General features: G+C 48.2%; 1 protein-coding gene across 3 annotated transcripts in view; it reads left to right on the top strand.

Annotated features, from left to right (window-relative positions):
* LOC126272275 (monocarboxylate transporter 12-like) overlaps positions 1 to 25,080 on the top strand; it is a 152,879-nt gene extending 127,799 nt beyond the window's left edge. The window contains exons 6-8 of one of the 3 annotated variants that reach the window (XM_049975025.1): positions 453 to 776; positions 16,136 to 16,327; positions 24,359 to 25,080. In XM_049975025.1, coding sequence (XP_049830982.1) covers positions 453 to 776; positions 16,136 to 16,327; positions 24,359 to 24,483 — 641 coding nt within the window. In that variant the 3' untranslated portion in view covers positions 24,484 to 25,080. The remainder of the gene's footprint in view (positions 1 to 452; positions 777 to 16,135; positions 16,328 to 24,358) is intronic. The other 2 variants (XM_049975024.1, XM_049975026.1) reach the window with 2 other exon arrangements.
* The last annotated feature ends 690 nt before the right edge of the window (positions 25,081 to 25,770 follow it).

Below are 25,770 nucleotides of genomic sequence, written 5' to 3'. Positions count from 1 at the left end.
GGATTTCTAATTTGAAGGTACAAAGTTCACTCCGCTCACGCAGGAAGGGTGGATAGTAGGTGGTCAGTTTTAATACAGGCAGATGTCCTCTTCACCAATATTACCTTTTCACGTGCACATCTTTTTTCGTACGACACGTCGCTATCGAGATATTTAGTTCTCTCTAGTTAAAACAGGCACCCTGTATATCGCAAAGGTGGTTATATCGTAAAAGCTGAATATCATTTTCAGCACCAACAAAAGTTCTGTGGGGCTGAAAATCTTCGCTAGGACAAGAATGCTGTCACTCAACTCGCAGACCATTTTGTCTACTTACGTGTTTTTCTATGTTTTTCTGCTGCTTGAGTATTTGTTTCATATAGCCTATACGATGTAATGGTGTACTGAGACTATTCCACAGCGATTTGAATTAGCCTTTAGCGCTGATGCAGACGTGTACTCGGCCGTTGCAGAGACATCTCCGGGTCAACGTTCGCTATGGCGACGTGCGGTGGCGTTCATGGACCTGGACTTGCTGCGAAGCCGCGTCTACCTGAACGTGATGGTGGGCACGGCTGCCATGGTGACGGCCACCATAAACTACGCCCTGCTGCTGCCCTTCTACCTGCAGCGGGTCGTCGGGCTGACGCGTTCAGACACGGCGCTCGTCATCACCATGAGAGCGATCGGCGATTGCGTGGCGCGCTTCGGCGTCAACTACTTCACAGACCGGTTCCACGTCCGGCCGCGCATTACCTTCCTCCTCGGAGCTGTTTTCAGTGCAGTCACTCGCTCAGGTGAGTCCAAGTGCAACTTCATATGTACTTATTAAACACTCGTCATAGCCTTAATTCCGGTACTACGTTTCTGACGTCATCGTAGCATTGTCAGTGTACCCCACGGATGATCAGGCATGGTTTTGATCCGGCCGCGGTGGTCAAGCGGTTCTAGCCGCTCAGTACGGAACCGCGCGACTGTTACGGTCGCAGGTTCGAATCCTGCCTTCGGGCATGGATGTGTGTGATGTCCTTAGGTTAGGTTTAAGTAGTTCCAAGTTCTGGGGGACTGATGACCACAGCTGTTAAGTCCCATAGTGCTCAGAGCCATTTGAACCATGGTTTTCATGGCCACTGCTTCTTAGACATACAATAATTGTAAGAAATGTGTCGCATTACTTCAGAATTAGCGCAGTACTATGTAGATTACACGAAGTGTTAGTGCAGTCTCTGTCCATCAGCCTGACACTGCTATGGAACGATTGCCAGTTGCTACTGAACAACCGTAATTATTGCGTAAAATCCTAACAACAACAGTAAAAGGGAACGCAGAGGGCGGGACGTGACTAGTTCAGCGATGCCTGTGCCCCAATGTTCTGTATGCATTCGACAGTTCATGTCATGTGGTTGTGAGCTACTTGGGTGCTATTCTGTCATTCTGCGCAACGGATTAATTTGAGGTGTACCCTTTAACCTGTGGCTCCTGCAAGATGCAATTTCCACCCCCACACTACTGCAGAAGTCAGAGAGACGCTCCTAACGTTCTAAAGAGAAATGCCTGAAAAACTTTCAGCAATAAATATCTTGTGTAGTCACCCACTGTAAGGAAATGATACAAAAATTCACAAAATTTCTTACATAACTGGTGGGATACTTGGGTACTGGAGTAGTGCTAGTTAGTGTAAGAAAAACATGAAACTAATGAAAATTATTATTTATTTTGCAAAAATTCTGAGAAATCACAATGGCACTTTTAGTTATGAACAGAACAAGTTATTTCTGCGTTCTTTTCGGAATGTGAAGTTAACTCTTAAGGAAATGATTCGCTAATGAAATTTCTATACAAAGTTTAACTTGAATAATTATCCGTTAGAATGTTGCTAGGTACGGTCGAGGCTGTCGTGTGTGAAATGCAGTGAAGTGTACTGTTGTGGAGGAAATATGGGGCTGCCAAGAGCTTTAGCGCACAATACCGTAAGCTGCGATGACTGCTGCCTGCGCCGCTCGCTCCTGACGAATAAGATAACTCTCGTTCTATCTGGACTGACCTTCGCCAATCAAACTCTCCCTACGCTTTAATGAAGTCAAGGACTCGTATTCGCCCCTAGTCTATTGGCGTGATACACCGATCAGATAACCAATCCACCGCAATGCCACTCAAAAATTCGCTTTCAGGCGTTTAACTATAACTCTGTCCGTTCACACAGCACAATAAGCGTGTCAGCCGACGCAGTAAACAATGCTTAATCACAAGGCCACAATATAGAGTCGTACTCCGATTCGCTGTCTACAGAGGTGCTCTCCGAGTGAAGTACTGAGGAGAGACTTGTTCCTCGCTCTTTGAGAACACGTACGAGCGCACACGCTCTCGTTAAGTGTTTTCTCTCCAAGAGCGACAAGAGAACGGCTCCTCTCCACGCCAGATGTGAAGGGGTATTTCTTTCAGTCTCTTCCATTACTCCTTCAGCTCACGATATCAGGAATATCGTCTGCCAATCAGCATTGCTCTTCTAAAACTGGAGAATGACGTTTCGTTTAAGGCGACCAATCCGGAAATCTGTAGCATAGGCGTTTGGTGTTTGCTGTCTCCCTGTGAAAACCAATGTTTGTAAAGAATGGGTAGGCTGGGCGCTTCCACACAATGTAGCGGAATTTGCTTTTAAGCTGAACACGGGGTCATTCTGCCTTTCATTCGGGCAAACTCTGTCTGCTCTATGGGCAGTCGCTGACCAATGTAGATAGGTTGACTCGTCCTCTGAAGGGACCAGCCCCCCGGCATGCGGTTTGCCTCTCCCGAACTAAAAGCCCCTGCGACCGTCTTGTCTTAAATGTGTGTATGTACGACAGCCTCGAGTCTTTCAATCTCGGTGCGCACTGGCGATTTACATATCGTTTACATGAATTCATACAACATTTACTTTATCTTATCTAGTTTGGGTTCTAATGTAGCGTCTTGATGTGCGGAATATGATTGTGAGGGCGGAGTATGTAAGCAATGAAGGTCAGGAGACCATGACGTCTTACATGGTGCTGACGAAGGCTGTTGTGGAACCGATTAGTGCAACATTGCTTATGTATGCAAGACTTAATTTGAGTGCTCACGATCGTGGACAAGCTGTTACATGGCTCTAAGCCTGTCAAAATGTCACTACTATGGCTGTAGTAATTTGTGTCTCCATAAGCCTCATCTCGCGATTGAAAATAGGTCGCTGAAAGTCGAAATGATACATGAAATCATGTATGTGGCGGACCAAGTGGATCGATATGTAGCTCTAGTGACGAAAACGATCAGAGATCTCACCCCAGGCAGAACTCTGCAGACGGTGCAGTTTCTGCCGGTACACGTGTGTCTACCAGAACCATTTCGTGGCGATTTAATCCAGCTGATTTGTACGGTCAAAAGCCTGATTCATACATTCCACTTCAACCACGCCATATTCGAGAAAGGTTTCGTTGGTGTAGGGAGCACGTCGGTCGGGGTCACCGTTATTATTTTCTCCGACGAATCTCGCTTCACTGTGGCAAGTTCAAATGGCTCTAAGCACTATGGGACTTAACATCTGAGGTCATCAGTCCCCTAGACTTATAACTACTTAAACCTAACTGACCCAGAGACAGCTCAGACATCCATGCCTGAGGCAGGATTTTAACCTACGACCGTATCAGGAGCGCGGGTCCAGACTGAAGCGTCTAGAAACGCTCGCCCACATGTGGCAAGTGATTCTGGCCAGTTGTAGTGTAGAGAGACCACGTCACACATCACAAAAAGCTCATGAACGTCATCGTTATGGCCCAGGAGTTACGTGTCGACTGGCATTATGCATAAAGGCCGGACACGTTTACATACAGGGTGACAATTATTGAACCATATTAAATAAAATCGTTATAACTTTGAACGGTTTGCATTAGCACGTTCAAACTGCACCGTTGTCCGCGGGGCATGATGAAAATTAGTAAGCGCATGTATGGTTTGGTTTAGCGACGAAGCCCACCTTCACTTGGATGGATTCATTAATAAGCAAAATTGGCGCATTTGTGGGACAGAGAATTTGCATTTCGCGATCGCTAAGTCTCTTCACCCTCAACGGGTGACTGTGCAGTGTGCAATGCCCAGTCATGGAATAGTCGATGTGATATTCCTTAATGGCCCGTTGACATCCTAGATGTTTTCATCCCCATTATACACAGCCACCCTGATTTCAACAAGATGTTTTCCATGCAAGACGGAGCTCGGTCCCAACAAAGCAGGAGAGTGTTTGATGTCCTGGAGGATCAGTTTGGGGACTGCATTCTGGCTCTGAGATACCCTGAGGCCACTGGCATGGGCCTCGATTAACCGCCATATTGTCCGTATCTGAACACATGCGACTCCTTTTTGTGGGGCTACATTGTAAAAAGGTATACAGAAATAACCCTAAAACCATTGCTGAGCTGAAAACGACCATCCAGGAGGCCATCGACAGCATCGATGTTCAGACACTTCAGCGGGTCATGCAGAATTTCGCTGTTCGTATGCATCGCATCATCGCCAGTGATGGCAGGCGTATTGAATAAGGCACAACCTAAATCCGAATATCTGTAGTGACGTTTGCACGTTGAATAAAGTGCGTGCGAGTTATAGTTTGTAACTAACGCACGTCTCTCTCCGTATAATACAGTAATTGTCACCCTGTATCTCCGCGCAAGGTACCTTCACAGTACAACAGTATTGCAGGGACATTATTCTCGATCGAGTTCGTCTGTTCAGAGATGCGGTGGTTCCAGACTTCCGGCTTATGCACGACATTGTCTGCCCGCACGGGACCATTGAGGTGTCAGCCACGCTGGAAAGTGAAGATATGGAATGGTCTGTGTACTCCCCGGACCATAGAGTATACATGGCTGCTCTTGGCAGACGTATTTCCGAACGAACACCCCCCTCCCCAAACTGTGAAAAAAGTGGAAACCGCCTTGACAAAGGAATAGGACAATAGCCTGTATAAATAACAGGTGCAAATGCTCGTTATTAGCCCTGGAGGGCATATTTCGTACTAACAGTCCGATAGCGACCCATATAAACATTATTTATGTTCATCTTTCTTACCATGAGGTGAAATAGGAGCCATTTTTCGATGTAAATACACCACCCCATCTCTATTAGTATGTACTGTGTCCATACGTGCCTGTGACTATTCTTGTCCAAGAGTTTCTCTGTTGTTTAGCAAGTTCAGATGGTTCAAATGGCTCTGAGCACTATGGGACTCAACTTCTGAGGTCATTAGTCCCCTAGACCTTAGAACTAGTTAAACCTAACTAACCTAAGGACATCACACACACCCATCCCCGAGGCAGGATTTGAACCTGCGACAATAGCGGTCTCGCAGTTCCAGACTGCAGCGCCTAGAACCGCACGGCCACTTCGGCCGGCGTTTAGCAAGTGTCAGGCTCTGAACATAAAAGTACCTACGTATAAAATCGGTGTATCCAACGTATCTGTATAGGCGCCGTAGTGCCTTATACAGATACCTATGGGTAGAGGTCTGCGCGGATGCGGATATTCGCAGTATTTGTTACTTGGCGGATAAAATCGCGAACGGCGCGGATATCCGCGGGTCATCTGAGGATGATGAGCAAGGCATCTGCCCAGTACGTATGTTGCAATGTTAGTTGAAAACCTAAGGACATTATTGGAACCTTGCAGCGCCCGGGTAGAGGGACCGACGTAGCTGTACCCAAGAGACCTGCGCCTAATCCGTTTCCGCGACCGTGTCTTTCGTGTGGCCTGTGAAGTGCTCTCTGGGTGGCAAACCTGCCCACTGTTTACCAGACAGGTGCCCGTTGCAATTTTCCGCTGCCTTCAGTTAGCGTTTTGTAGTGACCGAGTGACAACGAGCAAAAAAAAAAAAAAAAAAAAGAAAGTCGGTAAATTATGCAATATGCTAGTAACAGTTTAAAACCATCGTCATTTTCAGCTGCTTTGGCACAAGAATGGCTTGGTTCTAATGGCTCTGAGCACTATGGGACTTAACATCTGAGGTCATCAGTCCCCTCGAACTTGGAACTATTTAAACCTAACTAACCAAAGGATATCACACACGTCCATGCCCGAGGCAGGATTCGAACCTGCGACCGTAGCGGCCGCGCGGTTCCGGACTGATGCGTCTAGAACCGCTTGGCCACCGCGGCCTTGGCACAAGAGCAGAGAAAGATAGTTGTTTCTGTACACGTATTGTCATCATTTAATACTGTTACATTGAATTTAATTTTCTTAAATAGCGTTTCCAATCACACGAGATCCGAGCCGCTACTGTGTGTGCTCCGGAGCGCCAATGCTTTAGAGTAGGTATAAAGCATTTCCTGTGATTTAAGAAGTCAAAAGTAGTTAGGTTGTCGCAGAAGTGGCACCCTAACAATAACTATGTCATTACATACCATACTTCTAAGTACTGCTGTCTGTTACTGTTAATTAATCGTTCAAACCATAAATATATGCGGATGCGGATGTGGTTCAAGGTTAGGACCTTGCGGACGCGGTGGGATGCAAATTGCAGTTTTCTTATCCGCGTAGACCTCTACCTATGGGTCTCCATGTGCAACACTGAAGAGCCAAAGAAACTGATACACCTGCCTAATATCGTGTAGAGTCCCCGCGAACGCACAGAAGTGCCACAACACGACGTTGCATGAACTCGACTAATGTCTGAAGTACTGCTGGAGGGAACGGAGACCATGAATCCTGCTGGGCTGTCCATAAATCCGTAACGGTACGAGGGGGTGGCGATCTCTTCTGAACGTCACGTTGCAAGGCATCCCAGATACGCTCAATAATGTTAATGTCTGGGGAGTTTGGTGGCCAGCGGAAATGTTTAAACTCAAAAGAGTGTTTCTGGAGCCACTCTGTAGCAATTCTCGACTTGTGGCGTGTCCCGAATAATGAACATGAATGGGTTCAGGTGATCAGACAGGATGTTTACATATCGTGTCATCTGTCAGAGTCGTATCTAGACGTATCAGGGGTCCCATATCACTCCAACTGCACACGCACCACACATTTACAGAGCTTCCACCAGCTTGAACAGTTCCCTGCTGACATGCAGCTCCATGGTTTCATGACGTCTCCATACCGTACAGGTCCATCCGCTCGATAAAATTTGAAAAGCGGCTGGTCCGATGAGGCAACGTGCTTAAAGCCATCAATAGTCCAATGTCGGTGTTGACGGGCTCAGACGAGGCGTAAAACTGTGTCCTGCAGCCATTAAGGGTACACGAGTGGGCCTTCGGATCTGAAAGCCCTTATCGATGATGTTTCGTTGAATGGTTCGCAAGTTGAGACTTGTTGGCGGCTTGGCATTGAAATCTGCAGCAATATGCGAAAGGTTTGCACTTCTGTCACGTTGAACGATTCTCGTCGGTCGTCGTTGGTCGCGTTTTTGCAGAATCTTCTTCCGGCGACAGCGATGTCGAAGATTTGATGTTTTACCGCATTCCTGATATTCACCGTACACTCATGACATGGTCGTACGGGAAAATCCCCACTTCATCGCTATCTCGGATATTCTGTGTGCCATCGTTTAAACTCACATCTTGATAACCTGTCATTGTAGCAGCGGTAACTGATGTAACAACTACGTCAGCCACTTGTTGTCTTATATAGGCGTTGCCGTTCGCAGCGCCGTATTGTGCCTGTTCACATACCTGTGTATTTGAATACGCATGCCTATACCAGTTTCTTTGGCGCTTCAGTGTAATTCACCCTTGCATAGCATCTTAGGACTTACGCTTCGAAATACTTCCTAAACTTTTTGGCTTAGTATTACGCCATTATTTCATCGACGTCGACCCACATGTGACTTGATAGTTCTCCGTAGTAAGTTACCTGGCATAATAAGACCAACTGCTCCTGATGACCATTTCAGTTAAGCTGGTAATGTTGCTGGACGTCTCCCAACGCAAAATAATGAAATTTCTGGAATATACATTCCTGGAAATGGAAAAAAAGTACACATTGACACCAGTCTGTCAGACCCACCATACTTGCTCCGGACACTGCGAGAGGGCTGTACAAGCAATGATCACACGCACGGCACAGCGGACACACCAGGAACCGCGGTGTTGGCCGTCGAATGGCGCTAGCTGCGCAGCATTTGTGCACCGCCGCCGTCAATGTCAGCCAGTTTGCCGTGGCATACGGAGCTCCATCGCGGTCTTCAACACTGGTAGCATGCCGCGATAGCGTGGACGTGAACCGTATGTGCAGTTGACGGACTTTGAGCGAGGGCGTGTAGTGGGCATGCGGGATGCCGGGTGGACTTACCGCCGAATTGCTCAACTCTTGGGGCGTGAGGTCTCCACGGTACATTGATGTTGTCGCCAGTGGTCGGCGGAAGGTGCACGTGCCCGTCGACCTGGGACCGGACCGCAGCGACGCACTGATGCACGCCAAGACCGTAGGATCCTACGCAGTGCCGTAGGGGACCGCACAGCCACTTCCCAGCAAATTAGGGACACTGTTGCTCCTGGGGTATCGGCGAGCACCATTCGCAACCGTCTCCATGAAGCTGGGCTACGGTCCCGCACACCGTTAGGCCGTCTTCCGCTCACGCCCCAACATCGTGCAGCCCGCCTCCAGTGGTGTCGCGACAGGCGTGAATGGAGGGACGAATGGAGACGTGTCGTCTTCAGCGATGAGAGTCGCTTCTGTCTTGGTGCCAATGTTGGTCGTATGCGTGTTTGGGGCAGTGCAGGTGAGCGTCACAATCAGGACTACATACGACCGAGGCACACAGGGCCAACACCTGGCATCATGGTGTGGGGAGCGATCTCCTACACTGGCCATACACCTCTGGTGATCGTCGAGGGGACACTGAATAATGCACGGTACATCCAAACCGTCATCGAACCCATCGTTCTACCATTCCTAGACCGGCAAGGGAACTTGCTGTTCCAACAGGACAATGCACGTCCGCATGTATCCCGTGCCACCCAACGTGCTCTAGAAGGTGTAAGTCAACTACCCTGGCCAGCAAGATCTCCGGATCTGCCCCCCTTAGGCATGTTTGGGTCTGGATGAAGCGTCGTCTCACGCGGTCTGCGGTCTGCACATCCAGCACGAACGCTGGTCCAACTGAGGCGCCAAGTGGAAATGGCATGGCAAGCCGTTCCACAGGACTACATCCAGCATATCTACGATCGTCTCCATGGGAGAATAGCAGCCTGCATTGCTGCGAAAGGTGGATATACACTGTACTAGTGCCGACATTGTGCATGCTCTGTTGCCTGTGTCTATGTGCCTGTGGTTCTGTCAGTGTGATCATGTGATGTATCTGACCCCAGGAATGTGTCGATAAAGTTTCCCCTTCCTGGGACAATGAATTCTCGGTGTTCTTATTTCAATTTCTAGGAGTGTATTTGTCTTTGTAACATTTGTAAGCGATTAACATTGCAAGATCGCAGAATAATGTGCAAGCGAGATACGCCATTGCAAATATGAAATGGTGGTACATAAATAACGAGTGTAAGCGGCTGAATGTTGAAAGTATGCATGCTAACGTGCATGCATTTTATTACACAGGTGAGGAAGTCAGTTTGTGGAGTTCCATGCCTATCGCTCTTGGTCGGTCAATACAGGGACGGTTAATTCAATTAGTGGTTGACTGTAGAGTTGTCGTCCGATGATGTCCCATATGTGTTCGATTGGATACAGGTTAAGACAACACGTCGACACAGACTATAACATTTTGGCTTATAACAGTGGTGTGGGGGCAAGCGTTATCCTGCTGGAAAACACTCTGGAATGCTGCTCATCAGTGGCAGGAGAACAGGTCGAACGACCAGAATGACGTACGGTTTTACAGTTAGAGGGTCTGGGATAACCATGAGAATGCTCTTCCTGTTACACGAAATCACATACCAGACCATAACTCCAGGTATAGATCCAGTGTGTGTAGCACGCAAACAGGCCATCAATGGGCCTCCTCATAATCAACACATGGCTATCACTGACACCGAGGAAGAACCAGTTTACACCAGAAAACACGAGACCTCCACCCTGCCCTCCAGCTTGCCATCCAATGAGCTCTCGCTTGACACCACTGCACTCGCAGACAGTTGAGCTTTGAGGTTAGTGGAGTTCACGATACAGGGTGTCTGAGTCGGAGCTGTCCTTGAAGGAACCGATTTGTAACAGTTCATTGTCTCACTTGGGTGCCAACTGCTGTTCGGTTTCGTGCTGCGGATGCAGTACGATGCGACAAAGTCATTCGTCGAATACGGTGGTCTCTTATCTCGTTAGTGCCACATGGCCGTCCGGAGTCCGGTCTTCTTTCAACTGTGCATTCCCGTGACCACCTCTGTCAGCAGTCATATACAGTGCCTACAATACTGCAAAGACTTTCTGCAAAACTGCAGAAGGAACATAAAATTCCTCATAGCACTATTACACGACCTCGTTCAAACTCACCACGTTATAGGCGTTGTTGACTAACATCAACTCACTACTTCCAGTCTGAAAAGTAACTTGGTTCAAATGGCTCTGAGCACTATGGGACTTAACATCTGAGGTCATCAGTCCCCTAGAACTTAGAACTACTTAAACCTAACTAACCTAAGGACATCACACACACCCATGCCCTAGGCAGGATTCGAACCTGCGACCGTAGCGATCACGCGGTTCCAGACTGAAGCGCCTAGAACCGCACAGCCACACCGGCCGGCTGAAAAGTAACTAACTCTCACAAGTGTTACAGCGTGTTCTTAAAGCAAAGCTCATTTGTATCCCAATATTTGCACTACTAGTCCAATTCTTTTGCGGCGGGGCGGAATTTATATAGACGCCATCTTTCAGATGTAGAAACACATCTTTCAACTTTCGTTTGTCGCACAACTCCTTGGTGTTGCGAGTTGTTTTCTGTCAGTGGATTTAGCTCTCTTGCCTAAGTGCGGCCTCACATTGAAGCTTTACATAAGAACCAAGGAGGGTTTTCCGCTTTTAGCTTGTGTCGGATACTACTTACTTTCCAGTACGTGAGATTATTTGTAAATTTTGGTTCACATTCTTACATTCAGCAGGATCTAGACAATAATTACTGCTACTGCTATTGCTGTTTTCCTTCTTCCATACATGATAGATAAGTTACAAAACTGTCAATTAAGTTCATCCCTGTCTCATGGTATCTGAAGAGGAAATGTGCTTACTATGTCTTCCATGTTTTATACGTACACTTGGTACTTGAGGACAACGGAAGATATCATGAAGGGAGGGGACAGTCCATTAGAAACAGTTATTATATGTAAAGCATGGAAATTAGTTGATAGTTCCACGATAAACCGCAGTAAGGCAGCTCTGTTCAAAAAGGGTTCAAATGGCTCTGAGCACCATGGGACTCAACTTCTGAGGTCATCAGACCCCTAGAACTTAGAGCTACTTAAACCTAACTAACCTAAGGACATCACACACATCCATGCCCGAGTTATGATTCGAACCTGCGACCGTAGCAGTCGCGCAGTTCCGGACTGAGCGCCTAGAACCGCATGACCCCCGCGGCCAGCCAAGACAGCTCTGTCTTAAACTTTACATTCTCGCTAATGGCTGGATTTCTCAGAATGTTTGCATGTAAACAGTGGTAAGTCCAAAGACATAGATGTCAACAGTAGTAACGTATACAGTGTTCGTACCTGAAGATCGATTTTCATGGATGATTTTTGCGAGTCTGAGGATGATGCGGGCAACTAACACTGAAAGATCCTGAATATGATCCTGAACGCGAATTGCTTTCGAAAGTTATTACGATGCAGGTAAATGTGAATACTTATTGAAGCAAGTAAACAGTGTTGCTCCCCTTACAGTGTCGTGTACGTGAATTAGTGTGGCAGGATGATGAGACATGATGAGGGCCACCCTTAACATTCTTTGAGTGCATCGTGTTGAATCGCACATTTATCTTTGAGGTTGTTATACTCTACTATTGCAAAAATTATTAATGGAAATCTTAGTATTAAACAATGAAACATTTCGGACCTTTAAATTTGTGTCTTACAGAGGTTTCGAAGTAAAGCTTCGTTAATTAGTCCAGTAAGTAAACAGTGGTAAGTCATACTGCCCCATATTAAGTGCACTAAGTTTGCAAATAAAGAATCTTACGTACTTATCGACGAATTTATAAGAATAAAGTTGTGGGTACTTACAATTTTGAAAATATTCTGTTAGTGTAGATAAATTTGAATGCAATAACTTATCTGAATGAAGGGAATCACATTGCTTGTACCTGAAATATCGTATGTATGAGATTTTATTGAAACCGTAATGTATAATTCCCCAAAAAACCCAACTCGTCTCTTAGTATTTTTTACAGTCCTTAACATACCGCCAGTTTACAAAAATAGCCACAGTATTTCTCGAAAGATTCCCATACAGCTCTATAAGATGGAAGGTATCACTGAAGCTATAAGGATTTTCTAGGTACACTTCCTGTTATTTATTCTCTGTTCTATTACTAAAGGAAATATCAGAACTGCTTCTCTAATAGTTTTGTGTATTATGAAAGCAAAACTATCGTGGTCTTATAATATCTGTTTCATTAATTTCTTCGCATTCTAATTGGCGGTATACAAACGAGGAGTTACAAAATGACAACCTAATAGTTTCCACTATTAGTTGCTCCCGCATTCTCTGATAATGTGGAGATATGTTCATAGTCGCCCGCAACTGTCACATCGAAGCATGAATGAAACTGGTAATGAGTCTTTACCAATGTAAACAAAAAAGCTGCTACCTATGTCACCTATTGTATATTTAAACCTATAGTAAAGTTTTCCCCCCATTTTGCTGAGTAATGATAAGCGACTTTACTCTTGGCTGTGTCAAATTAACACATGTCGTGTGAAAATTTCATTGGACTGTGAGAAGTTATTTCCATGTGAAAAGCATATTTACTTCGTATTAGTTTGAAGTGTTTCTGTTAGAAAGCTATAATCTGTCGGTACACTAAAGAGGGAGCAGCGTTTGTGGTGAGGTTGTATATAGGCTGTTTAGGTTTTTATATTGGTAACGCCAAGTAGTGCTCTGTATGAAACTCACTGGCTGTGCTGAGAGCAGTCTGTGTCTGGTTTGCAATGTTGAAAAATTCTCTATTGTAGTGGACAGTTAGATGTGAACAGCGCGTAACGATGCGCAGTTGGAGGTGAGCCGCCAGCAATGGTGGATGTGAGGAGAGAGATGGCGGAGTTTTGAGAGCGGATGATGTGGACGTGTGTCCATCAGAGACAGTAAATTTTTAATACTGGATGTCATGAACTGATATATATATATCAGTTCATGACATCCAGTATTAAAAATTTACTGTCTCTGATGGACACACGTCCACATCATCCGCTCTCAAAACTCCGCCATCTCTCTCCTCACATCCACCATTGCTGGCGGCTCACCTCCAACTGCGCATCGTTACGCGCTATTCTCGCAATCTTTCATTTGCTAAGTATGCCTATCAGTAGTTAGCGCCTTCAGTAGTTTGAATCTTTTATTTAGCTGGCAGTAGTGGCGCTGGCTGAATTGTAGTAGTTCGAGTAACGAAGATTTCTGTGAGGTAAGTGACACATGAAAGGTATAGGTTATTATCAGTCAGGGCCATTCTTTCGTAGGGATTATTGAAAGTCAGATTGCGTTGCGCTAAAAGTATTGTGTGTCAGTTTAGCGTTGATCAGAATAAGTAAAGAGAGAATGTCTGAGTACGTTCAGTTCTGCTCATCTGTTTGAAAATCAAATAACGTAAGGGGTTTATAGGCACAGTAATTCACTGATTTTTTTAAGGGGACGTTTCAAGGTAAAATCCTTTCCAAAAGAACGCTCCTTCTGTCAAACTGGATGACTGAGAATCGATTTCTCATGTAGCAGTGCAGCGTGTTGTGATTATGTTGATGTGCGTTCCTTGCGTTTGCGTACTGATTTCTGTACTCCGTGAGACGATAACACATTTAACGGAGAATAAACAGTCCCAGCCGCTTCCGAGCACCGCGCCACTACTTACACTGCGGGTCGTCCGAAATGTAACAACCTGAACGAGGCATCAAAATGAGGTGAAATTTGCGGCATGCGTTTGCGGTGATGAGAGGCGTACATGATTAGCATTTCAGCTTAGGCGCACATCAGGGGCGCCAGTAATGGCACCTAGAAGCGTTGTATTGAGGGGGAACAAGCAGCCGTGTGGACGGACTGGAATCATTCTTTCGTGCTGTTGTTTTGCATAGGCAGCTTCAGTATGCCTCGTAGAAGACAGCCTTTCTTCTTACATCTTCTATAGTAGATAATGGTGCTGGTACAGGATGAACAGTTTACCCTCCTCTAGCAGGAGCTACCGCGCACGGGGGTGCATCGGTAGGTCTAGCTATTTTTTCACTACACTTAGCAGGTGTATCATCCACTCTTGGTGCAGTAAATTTCATTACAACAGCAATTAATATACGATCAGGAAGTATATAGATCAAACACCTTTATTTGTTTGATCTGTAGCTATTACAGCCCTGCTCCTCCTTCTTTCACTTCCAGTTTTAGCAGGAGCTATTACCATATTATTAACAGACGGAAATTTAAATACATCATTCTTTGACCCTGCGGGAGGGAGGATGTTTCTGAGTTCGATCGAGGAAGAATAGTTGCCTGTTGTGGATAGTCCTTCAGAGAAATAGGTGATCGTGTAGGACGGAACCAAGGAACGGTGATGCGGATCTGTAATCGCTGGATGCAGGGGGTAAGGACGAGCCTAACGGGACCGACTGCATCCACCTCGTTGCACCAGAACACGTGATGGTAGGCGTATTGTGCGTATGCCAGTGATGGATCGCTCTGCCACATCACGAACCATGATGATGATGATGATGAAGTCCCATACTCCTTTACAGAGTGTAGGGGAACGATGCGGGAGACCCCCACCGCCCTACTAGGCAAGGTCCTATAGGAGGTGGTTTGCCACTGCCTTCCGTTACCATATGACAACAAATACGGTCTGTTGCGAAACACACAGTGTCTGCACTTACCATTTCATGTCGTTTGCAGCAGTGGCGTGCATTTTTGCGTTTGGCACTGAGTAACCGGGAATAGCGCGATGAACGGCACACATGGGCAGCCGAATGGAAAGACATTGTAAGTGTAATTCTGAAGAAGGTTGGGTTATCCCAATTGAAACCTAGATAAATCTAGGTAACCCCGCAACTGAAGCTGTTAATTTTGAATTTAATATTTATGTAGTTGCTGACAGGGCCCCGAAATGCTGAAAGTATTGAAGATTGTCTTTACCGTCCAATCCCGATTCTGCTGCACCACCACGATGTTTGGATTAGAGTCTGAAGACGCCGTGGTGAGAGACTGTTGAACTGTTGCCTTACACATCGCCGTACTGGTTTGGAGTGGTACTGGATACCTCTCCCGCACTGCCCTAGTACATATTGCCGGTACACTAACCAGCCAGCGTTACATCTCTGAAGTGTTGTTGGAGCTGTAGTCTCCCCCTACCTTCAGAGCTTTCCAACGGTCTCAGTGTAGCAAGATAAGGCTCACCATACGTGGCACCCAATGTTCAAGACTTCTTCGTTGCCTATCAGATTGCATTGCTGCCTTGGCCTCCCTGTTCTGGCGTTCTCTCAACTATCGAAAACGTCTGGTCGATGACTGCGGAGCGACTGACCCGGGATACACTAACCGCTCCTATACCGAATCAGCTTTGGCAATATGTGGAAGCAGCATGAACTGCTGTACCCCCAACAACACATTCAGAGCCTCTTTGATTCATTGCCGACGCGTGTAGCAGCGGTTATAGCCAGCAATAGTGATTTCATCTTCCTCATTTTACGGGGGTTGCATTTTCAATCACGTGCACTATGTACAACATGTTACCTCCAGTACCATTTTAGCTGTGATATCTTCACTCCTTGTTGATCTTGCATTTTGGATGGCCAGCAGCATATTAAAAGACGCCCTGCGGAAGGGCCAGTATACCACTGAAAAACAGGTAGCAAGTAAGTAGATATGCCTTGCGACGTAGTGGGGTAAAGAGTGGGAAAAAACGGCTCTCCTGCTTGTGTTCAGTTTACCAATCGACTGTCTCAACATTTCGTATATTGGTCACTATACCCATGAACATCCAGTACTGAAGATATCCTCGTTTCGCCATTGTGATTACCCATGTTTGCAGGGCTGGCCATGTCTTCTTCGTTGGTGATGCTGTGCGTGTGGAGTGCTTTGTGTGGATTCTGTCGGGGCTCTGCCGTTGTCAACACGAACCTCTGCGTCGCCGAAGTCTGCCCTGAAGAGAAGCTGCCAGCTGCCGTCGGACTGAACATGGTGTTCTGTGGTGTCATGCTGTTCTCATTCGGACCTATTATAGGTAAGGCACGCCGTTCTGCATTCACCCTTCGCCTTTTATCACCGAGGGCTGGCCATAATTATTTTCAGTAACTGATAGTAACCATTGTTCGCTATACACAGTATTCTATCTGAACATTCCTGAATATTCACGTTGTGCTTTGCATGTGCATTTTGGGATCCTGTGGCAATGCTTTGCCACAAATACTGACTGAAAGTAGTAACTCTGAAATTTTCCTCTCTTGTGCGTAGCACAAAAGCGTGCTATCTATCATCTATGGGGGGTGGAGAAAAAACAAACTGATACAAGGACTACTTTTTAACCTCTGATCAGTTGCAAAATTTAAATCACACTAAAAATCCGATGAAGCTTCGTGCAGCTGTGTTCAACAGTGTTCCTAGCATACGCATCGACTGCATCACGCCGCTCCGATCTGTAGAACGCCAGTTTTCTTTCTCCCGATGACAACGTCCTCCAGAGTTGTCCCCGCCCGGATATCCGAATGGGGGACTATTTTACCTCCGGAATATCTTAGCCAAGAGGACGCCATCATCGTTTAACCATACAGTAAAGCTGCATGCCCTCGGAAAAATTACGGCTGTTGTTTCCCCTTGCTTTCAGCCGTTCGCAGTACCAGCACAGCAAGGCCGTCTTGTTAGTGTTGCAGGGCCAGATCAGTCAATCATCCAGAGTGTTGCCCCTGCAACTACTGAAAATACCTCTGCCCCTCTTCAGGAACCACACGTTTGTCTGGCCTCTCAACAGATACCCCTCCGTTGTGGTTACACCTACAGTACGGCTATCTGTATCGCTGAGGCACGCAAGCCTCTCCACTTCGGCAAGGTCCATGGTTCATGGGGGAGGGGGGGAGGGGGGCATTTATGATTATCCTTTTCGCGACCGAATAGATGTTACAACAAAAGGAGCCCTCGTAATAAGGTCAGAGCAGTGTAAGGAGCTCAGAAATGAGTAAAATTCCCGGATAATCACAGATCGCAAATGCACCATTACGTAGCTACGGCCAAGTAACAACTACTCATCAGGGAGAAGAGCACGTTTAAGTTTGCCCTGTAAGCGGACCTGTTCGTGTGCGACCAGCGCACTTACTGATTTACTGTCCCTGTTATAAGAAAACGTTAATTCATGCTCTCTCTACATTGGCAGAAATGGAAACATATGGACTTCAGTTTTCGTTGTTAATAACGTTGCACCTTTGACTAAATATATCAAATGTCGACTGTACTACACCAGTGCTATTTCTGCAGTATAGTTTACTAGCTATCATTTTTTAATGTCACTGCGGCGCTTATAGCGTAATTGCTTAATAATCACGATTTATCCATTAAACACAGGAGGAATTATGCGTTAAATGTAACCAGCAACGGACAGGAATTCGAAGTCTGCCTAGCTTTGACCATTCAGCTGAAACTATTACCTTCATCTAATTTAATTAGTAATTGCACTCAATAGCACAACAAATATTACCTGAGTCAAGTAAGCTTAAATTCTCACACTTCGGCGCGGTCGCGCCGATTTGCTGCCCTTTTAGTACCGTAACTCAACAACGGTCCATTTCCGGCTAATTGTTACGGAAAATTTCGCTGTGTTCAACGTCTCCTACCTTCCTATGACCTTACCAGGCTATTTTTCACCATACTGCACAAGGTATGTGAAGCCATACGACGGCCGACCTTTGTGGCCGAACGGTTCTAGGCGCTTCAGTCTGGAACCGCGCGACATCTATGGTCGCAGTTTCGAATCCGCCTCGGCATGGATGTGTGTGATGTCCTTAATTAGTTTTGAGTAGGTCTGAGTTTTAGGGGACTGATGATATCAGATGTTAAGTCCCTTAGTGCTCAGAGCCATTTGAACCATTTGAGCAAGGCGATGTGTTTATCGCATAATGGATAGAGACAATATTTTATTAACCACATTGATTTCTAAGTCCGTCAAACAAAGGTCGAGAATCTTTCTATGACTCACGAGGCGTGTTCAGCACGTCTCCATTCCTTCACCACTAACTAGGGTGGTGTTCCTTAACGACTGCAGAGTAATCTTATTGTGTACAAGTATTGCGCCGAAAGCGTTCAGCAGAAATTCCGAAAAAAATTATTTTCAACATAACAGCTACAGCGTTTCAGAATACTGTCACTGAGCACTTACACATTTTTCCATCCCTTGAAGCCGCTTCAAAAATATCTCAGTTCACATTTTCGTAGTGAAAGTCACTTGTGCTGTGTTGTATGCTACAACATCCTCTTCACGGGATGGAAAAAAGCTACCCACGAATTTTCCTTTTCGTTTTGGCAACAGGAAGAAGTAACATGGAGCCAAGTGAAGTGGATAGGGTGGGTGCGGTAACACTCGCACTTTTTCATTCTGCAAGAAGTCCATTGTTGGCCGTATGCGCTCAGGCAGTTCCTTGACGCAGAAGTTGGCCAGTCGTTAACTTTGAATGCTGTGACCTTCACGTGATGTTGACTTTTGGCAGACAGTCACAAACCACTCAGCATTGACTGTCCGACGTCTGTACATAGTCACTGATTGAGATGAAACATTTTAGTGAAGAAAGTGGCCACTATCTTCTTCTACGAATCTTTGTGGATGGTTCCTCACATGGAAAGCACCATACTGAAGACTGTCTCTTCGCTTCGGTAGCGTTCTGTTAATTCGTCGAATTTTCAAGCATGGAACGTCGCCAAACGATTCATGTATGTATTTGACCACCTCTCGGGAAATGTGGCTCCAGGAGTGCACACCGCTTGGTTAGGCCTAAACGATAGTGAAGGATAGTGTGCACCACGCTCAATACAATATTTAGCGTCCCTTGAATGTTACGAATGTGAGATTTTCCTCAAAGTATAAATCGTTTTTGGCGTCACTGCTGTTGCTAGCAATTGAGGAGCTACTCAACCGAATAGTAGCTCCGGTCACAGAAAACCATCATAAGGACCGGGAGAGCGGTGTGCTGAGCACACGCCCCTCCTAACCGCAACCTCATTGAGGACGACACGGCGGTCGGATGGTCTCGATGAGCCTCTTGTGGCCTGAAGGAGTGCTGTTGCTAGGCGACGAGGGCGAGGTTCATCTTCAAGGCACTCCTGGCCCATTTAAAAATGACGAAAGAAATTTCCTATGGTGGCCCTCGAGCGGGCTAGAGAAGAGTGGTATTCTTCTGCATATAGCTTAATTTTGTGGTCATAATAGATAACTGCACGTAAATCCCAGCGCGACAGCTTCATCTCGTTAAGTGTCAGACTTAGCACTGCTACATCTTAACTTACCATCTGCAGCCCGGTTTGAAATTCAGATATGGGGGACTGCCGCGCACACGCGCTCCAAGGTTGAGAAACTATGCTGCTTAAAACTGAAATAATCCCATTTCTGTCACACTTCGACCTTCGATACAGCCATCGTATAGCTAACGTAGAACTACTAATGTTTATCTGGAATTTTTTTTGACCACACTAATCGCACGGTGATATACCAATAGGGTAAAAAAAAGGTTCAAATATCTCAGAGCGCTATGGGACATAACTGCTGTGGTCATCAGTCGCCAAAAACTTACAACTACTTAAGCTTAACTAATCTAAGGGTCATGACAATGAGATTAGCTCAGAGGCGTCTAGTTTGTTGCTTGTCCCTGTGTCAATACGCGATTTTAAAAGCCTATAAAATTTCTAATGCAAATTCGAAATACCGCCCTCTCAGCACTGTGTAGCAGCTTGCAGCACATACAAAGTCACTGAACAAAATACTAGTCACTCACACAGTAAATCCCCCTGTCCCCCTCGCCCCCCGTCCCCCTCGCCCCCCGTCCCCCTCGCCCCCCGTCCCCCTCGCCCCCCGTCCCCCTCGCCCCCCGTCCCCCTCGCCCCCCGTCCCCCTCGCCCCCCGTCCCCCTCGCCCCCCGTCCCCCTCGCCCCCGTCCCCCTCGCCCCCCGTCCCCCTCGCCCCCCGTCCCCCTCGCCCCCCGTCCCCCTCGCCCCCCGTCCCCCTCGCCCCCCGTCCCCCTCGCCCCCTGTCCCCCTCGCCCCCTGTCCCCCTCGCCCCCTGTCCCCCTCGCCCCCTGCCCCCCTCGCCCCCTGTCCCCCTCGCCCCCTGTCCCCCTCGCCCCCTGTCCCCCACGCCCCCTGTCCCCCTCGCCCCCTGTCCCCCTCGCCCCCTGCCCCCCTCGCCCCCTGTCCCCCTCGCCCCCTGTCCCCCTCGCCCCCTGTCCCCCTCGCCCCCTGTCCCCCTCGCCCCCTGTCCCCCTCGCCCCTGTCCCCCTCGCCCCCTGTCCCCCTCGCCCCCTGTCCCCCTCGCCCCACTGTCCCCCTCGCCCCCTGTCCCCCTCGCCCCCTGTCCCCCTCGCCCCCTGTCCCCCTCGCCCCCTGTCCCCCTCGCCCCCTGTCCCCCTCGCCCCCTGTCCCCCTCGCCCCCTGTCCCACTCGCCCCCTGTCCCCCTCGCCCCCTGTCCCCCTCGCCCCCTGTCCCCCTCGCCCCCTGTCCCCCTCGCCCCCTGTCCCCCTCGCCCCCTGTCCCCCTCGCCCCCTGTCCCCCTCGCCCCCTGTCCCCCTCGCCCCCTGTCCCCCTCGCCCCCTGTCCCCCTCGCCCCCTGTCCCCCTCGCCACCTGTCCCCCTCGCCACCTGTCCCCCTCGCCACCTGTCCCCCTCGCCACCTGTCCCCCTCGCCACCTGTCCCCCTCGCCACCTGTCCCCCTCGCCACCTGTCCCCCTCGCCACCTGTCCCCCTCGCCACCTGTCCCCCTCGCCACCTGTCCCCCTCGCCCCCTGTCCCCCTCGCCCCCTGTCCCCCTCGCCCCCTGTCCCCCTCGCCCCCTGTCCCCCTCGCCCCCTGTCCCCCACGCCCCCTGTCCCCCTCGCCCCCTGTCCCCCTCGCCCCCTGTCCCCCTCGCCCCCTGTCCCCCTCGCCCCCTGTCCCCCTCGCCCCCTGTCCCCCTCGCCCCCTGTCCCCCTCGCCCCCTGTCCCCCTCGCCCCCTGTCCCCCTCGCCCCCTGTCCCCCTCGCCCCCTGTCCCCCTCGCCCCCTTGTCCCTCCGCCCCCTTTCCCCCTCGCCCCCCTGTCCCCCTCGCCCCCCTGTCCCCCTCGCCCCCCTGTCCCCCTCGCCCCCTGTCCCCCTCGCCCCCTGTCCCCCTCGCCCCCTGTCCCCCTCGCCCCCTGTCCCCCTCGCCCCCTGTCCCCCTCGCCCCCTGTCCCCCTCGCCCCCTGTCCCCCTCGCCCCCTGTCCCCCTCGCCCCCTGTCCCCCTCGCCCCCTGTCCCCCTCGTCCACTGTCCCCCTCGCCCCCTGTCCCCCTCGCCACCTGTCCCCCTCGCCCCCTGTCCCCCTCGCCCCCTGTCCCCCTCGCCCCCTGTCCCCCTCGCCCCCTGTCCCCCTCGCCCCCTGTCCCCCTCGCCCCCTGTCCCCCTCGCCCCCTGTCCCCCTCGCCCCCTGTCCCCCTCGCCCCGTGTCCCACTCGCCCCGTGTCCCACTCGCCCCCTGTCCCCCTCGCCCCCTGTCCCCCTCGCCCCCTGTCCCCCTCGCCCCCTGTCCCCCTCGCCCCCTGTCTCCCTCGCCCCCTGACCCCCTCGCCCCCTGTCCCCCTCGCCCCTAGACCCCCCCGCCCCCTGCCCCCTCACCTCCCTCACCCCCCCGCCCCCTAGACACCACTGTCGCTCTGTCCCCCTCGCCTCTCATGCCCATCGCCCCCCGCCCCCTCGCCCCCACCCTCTCTCACCCCCTCTCTGTCTTGTGTCTCTCTTCTCCCCTCCCCCTCTCTCCCTAACCCTCTCTCCCCCTCTCTCCCTCCCCTCCCTCCCTCCCCCCTCTTCCCCCTTTCACCCCCTTTCTCTCCCTCCCCTCCCTCTCCCCATCTCTACCCTCCCTCCCTCTCTCTCCCCCTCTCCTCCCTCTCTCTCCCCCCCTCTCCTCCCTCTCTCTCCCCCCTCTCTCTCTCTCTCCCCCCTCTCCCTCCCTCCCTCCCCGATCTCCCTTCTCTCTCTCTTCTCCACCCCACTCTCTCTCGCCCCCCTCTCTATCTCCCTCTGAGGTGACAAATCGTGCGACAGCAATTTGCACATACACAAATCGTGGTAGTATAGCGTGTAGAAGTTATAAAATGATAATGTACTGACAGAGCACTTGTTCTCAGGTGATTCTTGTGAAGAGATTTCCAACGTGATTATGACTGCACGACGCCAATGAATAGACTTTGAACGCGGAATGGTAGGTGGAGCTAGAAACATACGTCAATCCTTGTAGGAAATCGTTAAGAAATTCAGTATTCCGAGACCCATCGTGTCAAGATTGTGCCAAGAATATCAATTTTCGGGCATTACCTCTCACCACAGACAACGCAGTGGCCGACGGCCTTCATTTAACGACCGAGAGCAGTAGCGTTTGCGTAGAATTGTGAGTGCTAACAGAACCTCAACACTGCGTGAAATATCCGCATAAATTATGTCAGGCGTATGACGAACGTATCGATAAGGACAGTGCGGCGAAATTCGGCGTTAATGGACTACGGCAGCAGACGACTGACGCGAGTCCCTTAGCTAATAGCACGACATCGATCGCAGCGCCTCTCCTGGGCTCCAGACCATATTGGTAGGACCCTAGACGACTGGAAAACTGTGGCCTGATCACATAGTACCGATTTCAGTTAGTAAGAGTTGATGGTAGTGTTAGTGTGACGCAGACCCCCCGAAGGCATGGACTCAGTTTGTCAACAAGGCACTGTGAAAGCTGGTAGTGACTCCATAATGATGCGGGCTGTGTGTATATGGAATGGGCCAGGTCCTCTGGTCCAGTCGAACCGATCACTCACTGCAAATGGTTACGTTCGTCTACTTGGAGACCATTTGTCGCCGTTCATGGGCTTCATATTGCGAAACAACGATGTCATATCATCGGGGCACAGTTGTTCGTGAATTGTTTCAAGAACAATCTGGACAGTTCGAGCGAATGGTTTTGCCACCCAACTCGCCCGATGTGAATCCCATCGATCATTTACAGGACGTAATCGAGATGCTAGTTCGCGCGCAGCATCCTGCACCAGCAACACTTTCGCAGTTACGGACGGATGTAAAGTTGGGTAGACGTGGACATGATAGAATGGCGGTAAGGAACTAGTCTGTTGGAACGTGCCCATCACCATGTCGTGGAAGTAGCTCACCAATTTGTTCGTTTATCAACGCGTATTTTCCAACATGTCGACAAGGAGTGGTCAGCAATACTCCCACCAATGTAACACTGCGTAAAAACAATGGTTGTAATAAAATAATTTTAACCATCAAGACCGGGGCCAAATATCACGTTTTGTCGATGACTAGTCGTTTCAAACATCATCTTTGGTCTACAACTTCATGCGCTCTGTTAGTCTGCTTCTAGAAACGTCAGTTCCTCAAATATAAATACATTCAATGTATCTCTTACTGAGTACTATGAAGGCTAATATCTTTGTTGCAAATTCACTCCTAGGGTTTGGCGTCATTGAACACACAAGTTTTCAATTTATCCGTGCAATAAAAGGAACAAGTGGGACATCTTACGCAGCATTTGTAGGAATGAATAATTCATGTGACTGATTTATTGCGGCTTCGTACCAGTGAAGCTGATGTTTCCGAATTCCAGTACCAAGATGACGTTTTTGAACTAGTGACACAATTCTCTTAGTATCCGACGGCATCTTTTCACAAATGGCTTGAATTTTCCTGTGCCGTACATGACTTGGTACCGGACGTGAGGCTCAGCTTATAGCCAATACATAAACATTTCCAGTTTTCTGGTCGTTACATCTTCTACTACAGCCACCGCAATAAGAACCTGAAGAAAAATATTTTTCCACCATCTTCTGTTCTCTCTGATACCTCTAATACCTATATGAGATAAAATCTGTAATTAGCCATAGAATTTTCGATCACTTTATATTAACGTTTATTTCATCCTTGTACGAGCATTTAAATGTATTCTTACGATTTTAAACATCTGTGTTCTAAGTCTCTCTGTCTTGCAAAAGATGAACCCAAGTTCCTGAAGGGAATAGTATTCAGAATATCTGTTCTTGTTCTAGGTTACATCCGCGATGAGACGGGAGATTATCCGTTGTGTATACATATCCTCACTGGCCTGTTGATTTTCTGTATGTTGCTCTGGCTTATCGAAGACATCGTTCACTGGTATCGCCAGAAGAGATGATTGCCAACGTCCATCAATCGTCGAGCGTAAAATCGCAGAATCTCTCTGTTGCCATTGTTGCCGTCAACAGAACTCTTATTGCAGCTGGTGGAAATCAGCGAGTGTGTTTGTGTGGAGAGAAGGTATCCACGTCGTCAGGGCGCCATTACGACTGGGAGCAAGAAGACTTCTGCAGATATCGCTCCTTATCGAAGTAATGCTTGTTTATTTTATTCTGGACATTTACTGTAACCAGGTGATGCAAAGGACGTTTAAATGTCAACAGGTTTTCAATGAGGTCTTTGCACAAACGTAAATGACAGTGTTGGAATATATGTGAAATTCCTGTACGTCCCTTAAGATAGTGTATAATCTTAGTAGCTGATACGTGTAAGAAAAGCTCCCAAATTTCACGCCTTTTGTAATGTGTTATGAGGAGTGAGAACTTAATGCTAGATCTCATAAAATAAATTGTGCTCGATATATTTTTTTATCACATGACATTGTATTAATGTTTGGGTATTACGGTTTATACTACATTATGAATGAACCACTGTACGTTGACCTGTGTGCCTGTATTTCGAATTGGAAATAAATCACTTTTAGTACCGAACTCTAGCTGAAATTGTCACAGACGGGAATTCATGAAGAAGATTGAGCAGAACTGAAAACAACATGTTAGGTTCGTCGTTCTTAGCCGCCGTCTGCTGAACCATCTCATCTTCAGAAACCGTTACATTCTTGTTCATCATTAAAAATGGTATGATTAGCTTTTGCCTTAGCATTCAAGTCAACATATAACGAATTATTAGCATCTTTGACTGTAAATATCTTCCACATAGGTTTTTGATCAGAATTAAATAATACGTTCTTTTATCACAACTATGAATTGGGTTCTTCTACTTTCCAACTGGGGCGGTAAGTGGAGTAGGTACTGTATACCAGTGACAAAAAGCAACTGGTCAGGTGTTCAGACCTGTACATCATCATGATAATTCAAGCTTTAATGCAGATAGGCAGTTCCGGTGCTCATGCTTTCTTAGTGAGTCTACCAGTAAGTTAATATGGTAAATTTGGTGCACTATGAAAGAGTTAACATGTCATCTTGACAGTTGCAGAGACGCGGATTCACCAAAGAACAAGTACTGTAATCGTATTTTTACATACTCATTTCTTTTCGACGTGTTTTCGTTCAGTAACATCTATAGAAAATATTTTAACGTTTGTGCGAAAACTCATTTCAGTGTGCTGCAATCTTGCAGCTTCTATTTTGCGAAAGTAAAAATTTTGCTTCAAAAATCTTACGTT

Source organism: Schistocerca gregaria, chromosome 5 (assembly GCF_023897955.1).
Source record: "Schistocerca gregaria isolate iqSchGreg1 chromosome 5, iqSchGreg1.2, whole genome shotgun sequence".
In the NCBI taxonomy this organism is placed as follows: Eukaryota; Metazoa; Arthropoda; class Insecta; order Orthoptera; family Acrididae; genus Schistocerca; species Schistocerca gregaria.
This window is presented reverse-complemented; position numbering and strand designations above follow the sequence as displayed.